At 39.8% G+C, this 10,165-nt stretch overlaps 1 protein-coding gene and 1 non-coding gene across 2 annotated transcripts; one reads left to right on the top strand and one right to left on the bottom strand.

Annotated features, from left to right (window-relative positions):
• On the top strand, positions 1-7,399 carry LOC103509552 (lipid droplet-associated hydrolase-like). Its single transcript, XM_008474177.2, has 4 exons — positions 1-402; positions 1,055-1,197; positions 6,924-7,052; positions 7,379-7,399. The coding sequence occupies exons 1-4, from the start codon at positions 195-197 to the stop codon at positions 7,397-7,399; spliced, it is 501 nt and encodes a 166-aa protein (XP_008472399.1). The 5' UTR covers positions 1-194.
• Positions 7,400-7,901: 502 nt separating this feature from the next.
• Trnat-cgu lies at positions 7,902-7,974 on the bottom strand. The gene has a single exon. It is a non-coding gene; the product is annotated as a tRNA-Thr (tRNA).
• Between the last annotated feature and the right edge of the window lie 2,191 nt (positions 7,975-10,165).

Genomic DNA, 10,165 nt, shown 5'->3' with positions numbered 1-10,165 from the left:
ACATTAACCACCCACCACCCCGGTTAAATCTCTAACCACCCGATTTATCACTACTACCCCTCACTCGAAAAAACACAGATCATAGGATTTACCTCCTGCTTTGAACATTAACTACCCCACTTAAATCTAACCACCACACCACCTCTATTCCTCTCGGAAAACATTCTCCAACCACCCACCACCCCGGGGCTGTCATGAGTTTCGAAGACCAATGGGTGGAGGTGAACAAAGTCCCCACCCGGATTCTGTCCTGGGGTAAATCTCCCACCCAAGATCTGACCGGGGTCCAGGAATTGTTTCTGTGTATCTCTGGAAACCCTGGGGTAACGTTATACTATGTGACATTCCTGGAGGAGCTGCATAACAGGACCAAGGTGCCCGTTTGGATGATTAGTCATGCAGGTAAGTAGGTATCTGGATGGTTTTTCATAGATTTGGTGAGTTTTTTTTCTTTTTTTTTTTAGTATTTGAATTGTAGAGGTTAAATGTAACTGGTAGGGTCTTATCGTCCCGAAATCGAAGAGAGAAGGAGGACAGGATAGGAGAAAGTTCGCCGTTCGGAAAACGAACCTTATCCCTTCAGGATAAAATCCGCCAAGCTAACAAGGCCGGCCTTCAAGAGGTTTGATAGAATGAACTGTATCAAGGGAGCTCTTATCGTGCCGAAATCGAAGAGAGAAGGAACTTGAAGGAAGACAGGATAGAAGAAAGCCATCGGTTTCGAGAATGAACCTTACCTGTTTACGATAATGTTCGACCCTGGCGGGAAGGCGGGCAGGCTACCTTCCAAACTAACTAACTAGGCCTGGCTCCTTTAAATTTTAAACCAAATAAATTGAATAAAAAGTATTTGTTCAATCAAAATTGTTAGGGACACTGCTAGACTTTGGGTCAGAATAGAACTGTATAGTTTTTGACCGAATTGATCGAATGATGCGCGAGTTATTCACTATCGAAAGTTGGGCAGTCGATTTGGTTTTTGGGCTTATTTTTGTTTATTCTGTCCGTAAGCAATGAGAAGTGAAAGTGACACGAAAATCTTCTCCTTCCTCAGGACACGAACTCCCTCCGTCACGGCACGAGCCTCAACTCAGCCTCCCCCCGCTGTCTGACAAATCCAACGAGGCCCTCTACAATCTCTCCGGTCAGACGCAACACAAGCTCACCTTCATTCAGTCCCACATCCCCTCTCAATCCGCCCCGGGCGGGAATCGAACCCGCGGCCTAGCGCTTACAAGGCAGACGCACTACCAACTAAGCTAACTAGGCTGGCTGTTAAAGTCTTTAATGACGGAGGTTTTACCCTCTGTTTGGTGACAGTCTACTAGCCACCTCACATTTATCTCATCCAGCCTGAGTGGGATCGGAAAAGGCCAACCACGCGCAACGTTGCATAACTTTGGTGATTCATCGGGAACTGATGGTTCATTCAACGTGTTATGTACGCTGCTGGTTAAATTCGTGCTTAATACAATCAAGATTCCTTTCGTTAATCAAAATTTAATTCTTATGATACAAATATTTATTGGCAATAAAATAAGCACTAGGTCCTATCAAATACGTTTTAAAAATAAATAAAAAATCCAATATCTAGCACTAAAAATATTAATTTCCTACCAAGTCTTACCTTTAAATTTAAATTCCAATAAATGTAGCAACTCCACACACTTTCAGCACAAATATACGACAATACTAGGCACACATTTCGGGAGAAAAAAAAAAAAAATACAGATATCGCAATTCAATATTACGTTTAATTTTTAAAGAAAAATCACCACAAATTACATCTACCTACCACAATATGCGCGATATTTTTTCAACTGGAAAAAATTGCAACGAAATTTCTTTTGTTGAAATCCCGTCACCACGCGAAATGCTTTAATACTGAAGGTTCGGAAAATGCTGAGAAGAAAAAAACCGACCGCTTTCCCATTTTTTTCGCCTCTTTTTCAGAGAAAAGAACCCCTACAATGGGTGAGATTGGAAGATGATAAAAAAAGGAGTAGAAAGAGATAATGGAGGGAATAGAGAGAGGGGGTGAAAAAAGATGGAGGAGGAGAGGTGAGATGTAGAGAAGGAAAAGGAAGAAGAGGATAGAGGACGGGAATGAAGAAGAAGAAGAGGGGAGGAAAAGGAAAAGAATAAGAGGAAAAACAGAAAAAGGAAAAGGAGGGAAACGAAACGCAGAAAAAGAGGAAGAGAAGGAGAAAAAGAAGAAGAAGAAGAAGAGAAAAAAAGACAAGGAAGAAGAAAAAGATGAGAAAAAAAGAAAGGATGAGAAGGAAGAGGAAAAGAAGAAGAAGAATAAGGGGGAGGAGAAGAAGAAGAAGAAGAGGAGGAGGAGGAGGAGGAGGAGGAGGAGGAGAAGGAGGAGGAGAAAGAAGTAGCAGCAGACGCATAATAAAATTTGTCAGTAGGAATTTCTACAGCATAAATTTTCTCAACATTTTTCCCCTCTTTACAACTCATTTAAGTTTTGTTCTCTTTTTATCGCACCATTTTCCAAGCATTTTATGTCATCCCTCGTCGGCTTTATTGACATTTTAGGAAACTGTTATGTAATGGGGCCCTAGGAACATCGCTATTTTGACACGTTAGACATCAGTGCTTCCGACTTTTAGGTCTTTTTACTGTCCTTATCGTATAGGAAGGATTTTTTAGACATTAAATTTAATCGTATCTCCGTACACCACGACCTATGTAGGTATTTTGCTCTACTGATGCCATCGCTGGTCGCAAAAGTTGGCCTCAAAGCGATCACTCTAAAGCTGATTGAGAGGCCGATGACAAACGCCGACCCCATCTGAACATGGGAAAAGGCGAAGAAGAAGAAATTATAATCACTCATAAAAATAATTATGTTTCTGACTGACTCATAGGTAGGTAAGTAGGTAGAAAGATATTAGGTAGGTACCTTCTGCAACACTTTACGATGTTTTAGCGTTTAAGGTCAGTGACCTCAGTCATTCAGTATATTTTGCTCCGAACTTTTTTAGCATTTATTTTTGGCGAAATCCCCTAGGATGAGCTATTTTTTAAAGGGAACTAATGTGTACGGAAAACATCAAGCATGCGTTCATCCTGCGATCCTCCAAAGAGATGGCCGAAAAATTGGCCACCTGGTACGAAGAGGACCGCGAAGGAGGAGTTAAGTCAGCATCCTAGACTAGAACTTGGTCATCTTGGATTTGAGCCTAGATAGGATTTGAGCCTAGATAGAATTTGAGCCTAGATAGGATTTGAGCCTAGATAGGATTTGAGCCTGGATAGGATTTGAGCCTGGATAGGATTTGAGCCTAGATAGAATTTGAGCCTAGATAGGATTTGAGCCTGGATAGGATTTGAGCCTGGATAGGATTTGAGCCTGGATAGGATTTGAACCTAGATAGGATTTGAGCCTAGATAGGATTTGAGCCTAGATAGGATTTGAGCCTGGATAGGATTTGAGCCTGGATAGGATTTAAGCCTAGATAGGATTTGAGCCTGGATAGGATTTGAGCCTGGATAGGATTTGAGCCTAGATAGAGTTTGAGCCTAGATAGGATTTGAGCTTAGATAGGATTTGAGCCAGCATCCTGGAATAGAAATTGATCTGCCTCTAATATGAAGAGGACTTGGACTAATATGAAATTCCATGAAAGACATTAGGTAGGTACATAATAATTACCTTTGTATTTGCAAATAGGTATACGATACGATATTTTAAATATTCTTCATTGCTCAATATTTTCTTTGCCATATGGGTACGAAAAGTAATTATAATTTAATTGTAAATTAGTAGTCTGGCTGAGGGATAGTCTGGCTGAGGGACTATAAACAGGGATTAGACTAGCCCGAATTTCCTCACGCTATATCAATAGCGAAGGTTGTGAGTGCGAAGGGCATCTCACTCGGAAAATTTTGTTTACCCAAAACCAGAAGGGGGGGGGGAGAGAGAGAGAACTATAAAAAGAAAGAAGAAAGGAAGGACGCAGACTGGCGAGGGCAAAGAAGAAGACAGTAAAAAAAGGAGGGGGAGGAGGAAGAAAGGAAAGAGAGAGGAGAAGATAAACACTACAATGGGTGAGATTGGAAGATGATAAAAAAAAGGAGTAGAAAGAGATAATGGAGAGAATAGAGAGAGGGGGTGAAAAAAGATGGAGAAGGAGAGGTGAGATGTAGAGAAGGAAAAGGAAGAAGAGGATAGAGGACGGGAATGAAGAAGAAGACGAAGAAGAAGAGGGGAGGAAGAGAATAAGAGGAAAAACAGAAAGAGGAAAAGGAACGAAACGCAGAAAAAGAGGAAGAGAAGGAGAAGAAGATAAAAAGAAGAAGAAGAAGAGAAAAAAAAAACAAGGAAGAAGATGACGAGGAGAATGAGAAAAAAAGAAAGAATGAGGAGAAGAAGAAGAAGAAGAAGAAGAAGAAGAGGAGGAGGAGGATAAAGAAGTAGCAGCAGACGCATAATAAAATTTGTCAGTAGGAATTTCTACAGCATAAATTTTCTCAACATTTTTCCCTCTTTACAACTCATTTAAGTTTCGTTCTCTTTTTATCGCACCATTTTCCAAGCATTTTATGTCATCCCTCGTCGTCTTTATTGATGACATTTTAGGAAACTGTTATGTAATGGGGCCCTAGGAACATCGCTATTTTGACACGTTAGACATCAGAGCTTCCGACTTTTAGGTCTTTTTACTGTCCTTATCGTGGAAGGATTTTTCAGACATTAAATTTAATCGTATCTCCGTACAGCACGACCTATGTATTTTGCTCTAGTGATGCCATCGCTGGTCGCAACAGAGTTTGTTTTTTAATTTGTTTATCATGCGACATAACTTTTGAACGGATAGCTCGATTTAAAAGAAAATTTAGCAGAAATGTTCATAAAAAAAATATTGTTTTCAATGTTTCCCAAATTTCATTAAAATTTCAAATAATTTTTGAAACGGGCTTCAAAGGACGGATGGGCCCTAAAATTTAAAACGAAAATTCCATTAAATTTGAAGAATGTAGGTAGGTAACTACTAACTACCTCCTATGTAGATAGATACCGCAATTGAACTAGTGTTGGGAATAATCGATTATGATAATCGATTATTATTGATAATCGTAATCGTAATCGATTATAAAAAATAATCGAAAGTATAATCGATTATGAAAAATAATCGGAAATTCACATTTTGGTATTTTTGCCAATTCTAATTCTTTCCTCTTAAACTTTTTTTTTTTTCTTGTTGCATGAAAAATATTTAACATGTATGTATGTCATTATGTAATTTATGTGTATTACCTACCTATATATTTATCTTATATGAGGTTAAATAGAAGGAACTGGACCATCAGTCTAAGGCTAAGGTCTTATCGTAGTTATCGCCCGTGACACCCCCAATAGATGAGCTATTAGTTAGCTCTTAGTTCAGTTATCATTAGTCATTAGACTTAAGTCTTAACTGGTTGACTGATGACAGGCTCATTGGTTTTTACTTTTTAGTTGTTAATGTGATGTGCTAAAAGTACAAGAAGTGCCCCCCCCCCTTCCCCTTAGGGTAAGGCACTTTTCTCATGACTTTTCCACGTATTAGAATAATCGATTATTAATCGATTAATAATCGATTAATCGATTATTTTTTATAATCGATTATTGATAATCGATTATGTGAAATAATCGATTATTCCCAACACTAAATTGAACATTTTTACAAATTTCATCAAAATCGAGCGGTAGCACGTGCAGTGGATCGAATCCCAACGGATCACATAAGAAGCTAAGTTTGTTTTTTAATTTGTTTATCATGCGACATAACTTTTGAACGGATAGCTCGATTTAAAAGAAAATTTAGCAGAAATGTTCATAAAAATATTGTTTTCAATGTTTCCCAAAATTTCATTAAAATTTCAAATAATTTTTGAAACGGGCTTCAAAGGACGGATGGGCCCTAAAATTTAAAACGAAAATTTCATTTGAAGAATGTAGGTAGGTACCTACCTCCTATGCAGATAGATACCGCAATTGAACATGTTTACAAATTTCATCAAAATCGAGCGGTAGGTAGCACATGCAGTGGATCGAATCCCAACGGATCACAGAAGCTAACCAACGTTGCTCGTGGTTGATATTTGGATAGTTGACCGTCAGGCACACGTGTTTCAGACTATTTTGGAAATAGGACTAAAGAGTGAGTCCTTTTACCGCCCGAGCAGCAGACAAATAAGTATTACTGTAGTCAAATTCTCGAAAAATATTGATGATGAAATTCCACACCTCGGCTGGGATTGAACCCACACTTTCTTGATTACCAGGCGAGCGTCTTGACCACTACACCACCGAGGCAGGTATACTGTATATGTATACGAGAGAATAGAGAGAGGCAAAGTTTCAAGCCTGCGCTACGCCATGACAAGCTTTTAAAAAGCTTCTCTCTTTTTTTTCGGCAAAGCTAATTGCCACGAACAGTGACAGCTGAATGTAAACCGCCGAACCCATGTTATCAGCAGAAAAGTACGATTTTGCCGGAAATTTTTTTTCAAGGGTTTCACCTATCTGAAATCGGTATCGTCAACACGTGTTTCAGACTATTTTGGAAATAGGACTAAAGAGTGAGTCCTTTTACCGCCCGAGCAGCAGACAAATAAGTATTACTGTAGTCAAGTTCTCGAAAAATATTGATGATGAAATTCCACACCTCGGCTGGGATTGAACCCACGCTTTCTTGATTACCAGGCGAGCGTCTTGACCACTACACCACCGAGGCAGGTATACTGTATAATCGATGCCTTCACAACTTGATCAATGTACATCAATCTTGGCCTTCCTCTTCCTTGCTTGCCATCTCTTCTTCCTTCTATGATATTGACCGAATACTCATTGTGTCTAAACAAATGTCCAATCCATTGACAATCCATTTTTGATTATTTTTATCTATCCCATTTAATGATTTCAGACGTTGGAACAGCACGCGTCCAAATTCCGCATCTATTTCGGCGCCAAGGACTACTGGTGTCCAGTGTCCTTCTACTCCAATCTGACCCAGAAATGTCCTTCCATCCGTACCCATGTTATCAGCAGAAAAGTACGATTTTGCCGGAAATTTTTTTTCAAGGGTTTCACCTATCTGAAATCGGTATCGTCAACTCCAGGAGCCTGTAGGTGTAGAATCCAGCATGGGGTTTATCGTCACTGTAATGTATAACTGTTAAGGTAGAAACACACTAGCATCACGTCACGTGAAGTCATGGGGAGTCAGAAAGATCTTAGTTCAAATTTTTCCCATAATATTGTAGGTATTTTCTATTTTCGTTCAGGACAGGCACACTACCATCATGTTACGTCACGTCACTTGATGTGATGATAGTGTATTCCTACTTTTGGGGTTTTTATCCTTCGTTTGGCAACAAGGTACTCACATCCACCCCATGAATCTCTCTCATCAGATTGGCGAGAAAGATACAGGATACCATTTAGGTAGGTAAGTACCTAGGTTCCTATTTACTTTAAGGTGCTGAGGAAAGATTTTTTTTTTTTTCAAGAGGTTTGACAGAGGTAACTGTAACTCCTAAGGTCCTATCGCCCCGAAATCGAAGAGAGAAGGGAGACAGGATAGAAGAAAGCCAGCCGTTCCGAGAACAATCCGTTCAAGATAAAATCGAACCCGCGGCCTAGCGCTTACAACCAACCAAGCTAACTAGGCTGGCTGATTTATTTTTAGGTGCTGAGGAAAGAGGGCAAGAACGCCAGAATGTTACCAATTGAGAGAGAGAGCGTACCACTTTTTTTTTTTTATTTTTATTTTTCAAGAGGTTTCACAGAGGGAACTGTAACTGCTATGGTCTTATCGTCCCGAAATCGAAGAGAGAAGGAAGACAGGATAGGAGAAAGCCAGCCGTTCCGACAACGAACATTATCCCATCAGGATAAAATCCGCCCCGGGCGGGAATCGAACCCGCGGCCTTGCGCTTACGAGGCAGACGCACTACCAACTAAGCTAACTAGGCTGGCTAAAAGAGAGCGTACCACTTCAACCTTGGCTATTTAGGTTTATAAATTGTAATAAATTGTCTTAGAAAATTCCTCGATACCCTTCTCCCTCTCACTCTTTCAACCCATTTGTCTAAATTGTCTCTCTCCTTTATTGCACCCACTCGATACCCTTCTCCCTCTCACTCTTTCAACCCATTTGTCTAAATTGTCTCTCTCCTTTATTGCACCCACTCTCTCTCTCTCTCTCTCTGTCTCATTCTAGTCTCTCTCTTTCATTCCACCCACTCTCTCCATCTCATTCCATTTTCTATCTCTCTGTTTCTCTCTCTCTCTCTCTGCGTATAAAATCTCTTTACCTAAATTGATAAACGAAGGAGGGAGAGGGAGAGAGAGAGAGAGAGGAAAGAAGCAGACTGGTGTGGGTTGAGAGTATTCGTCCAAATTCAAAATTCTGCTTTTCCATTGGCTATTACACTTGTAAGATACTTTTCCATACTTTGGTGATTTAGGGCACAGGAGCCTGGTAGGTGTAGAATCCAGCATGGGGTTTATCGTCACTGTAATGTATAACTGTTAAGGTAGAAACACACTACCAACCAACCTCAGTGTTGCAGTGGTTAGCGCGGTGGACTCTGGATCTGGAGGTTGGTGGTTCGAGTCCAAGTCAAGTCATAAAATTTAGCGTAGTGTATTAAGCAGGGGACGACATTTGTGACAAGCATTTATGCTCAACACAATTAAAATTCCTTCCTTTTTCCCTTTAGAAACACACTTTTTCCCTTTAGAAACCCGGGGAGTCAGATAGATGTAGTTCAAAGTTTTCCCATAATATTGAAGCTAATTTCGTTCAGGACAGGCACACTACCATCATGTTACGTCACGTCACGTGATGTGATGATAGTGTATTCCTACTTTTAGGGTTTTTAGGGGGTTTTTATCCTCCGTTTGGCAACAAGGTACTCACATCCACCCCATGAATCTCTCTCATCAGATTGGCGAGAAAGACACAGGATACCATTTAGGTAGGTAAGTAAAATTATCCAAGATTGACTGCGAAATTTGGGCCTAAACAAACAGGAGAGGAGCTGCAGATACAGTCAAACATGGATAATTGAGAACCGAGAAATAGAAAACTATTTGTGTTGAGAAAATGTTCAAACTTCAAAATCTGTGGGAGACAAATAAATGGTAAACAAATCAGCCGATTACATTTGTTTCCTGTACGCAACGGTAAGTCGTTAGACTGCTCAATCATCCAGGTTTGCCTGTATAAATACAATTTCAAATCGTATACACTGAATAAAATTCTTTGTGAGCGGAGGACACAATCTGAACTAGGTTTTGAGTTCAAAAATTGATAAATGGCTACATAAAAGGGGGGAAAAAATCAAGATTCCATTCTAACATTCTTCGCTGTTTCTGGTGTAAAGTTCGTAGCCTAAAAAAAGGAGTAATAATGTATTTTCCTTTCTGATATTTGACCACTGCCCACTGGAAAATTGACCACCGCTTCATTCAGTTACCATTGGAGTTGAGGTCAATTTCCCAGAGGTTTGTTTCCCGAAAGGAACACGCAAAAAGCCCACTCAGAGGCTTAGATATAGGCCTACAGGATGGATTAAGCTTCCACGAATCTTCCGAAAGAAAAACACACTTTTACATTTACACCTCATGTCAATTTACAAGACAAGACTAAGGAGGAGTGAGTGAGAGGGGGTGGGGAGGTGTATTTACTCGTACAAATAAATACTTTAAACGAAACAGAAGGGGGGGGGGTGTCAAAAAATTAAAATCCCTAAAATGTTGCGCGGATGAATGAAAAAAAGAAGAAGACTGTGTTAGGTTTTTTTTTCTTCTTCTTTAAAAAAGACATTATACCTATCTCCTTCCTAAAAGTATCAGCAAAAAAAGAGCATTTTCGCATGGTAGTCAGAGTGATATCTACTTTTGTTGATTTGGGAAGAAGGGATTTTTTTTTGTTTTCGCTGATGCAGGGATTTTTTTTCTTTTTCATTGTGCTTATCTTATGATTTTCCCAGCGTAGTCAAATCTAATACCAAGATTTCCCTCTATTAAAGCAGAATATATCACTTTGGGATTTTTATTGCATGAGCCAAACGCGCTTCTACATTGAGGCGATATGTAGAGCAAAAACACATGTGACCGTTTCCCATTGGACCAAACAAACTTTTCTTCGTGACGATT

The sequence above is a fragment of the Diaphorina citri genome, unplaced genomic scaffold (assembly GCF_000475195.1).
Source record: "Diaphorina citri unplaced genomic scaffold, Diaci psyllid genome assembly version 1.1 scaffold23, whole genome shotgun sequence".
Classification (NCBI taxonomy): Eukaryota; Metazoa; Arthropoda; class Insecta; order Hemiptera; family Psyllidae; genus Diaphorina; species Diaphorina citri.
This window is presented reverse-complemented; position numbering and strand designations above follow the sequence as displayed.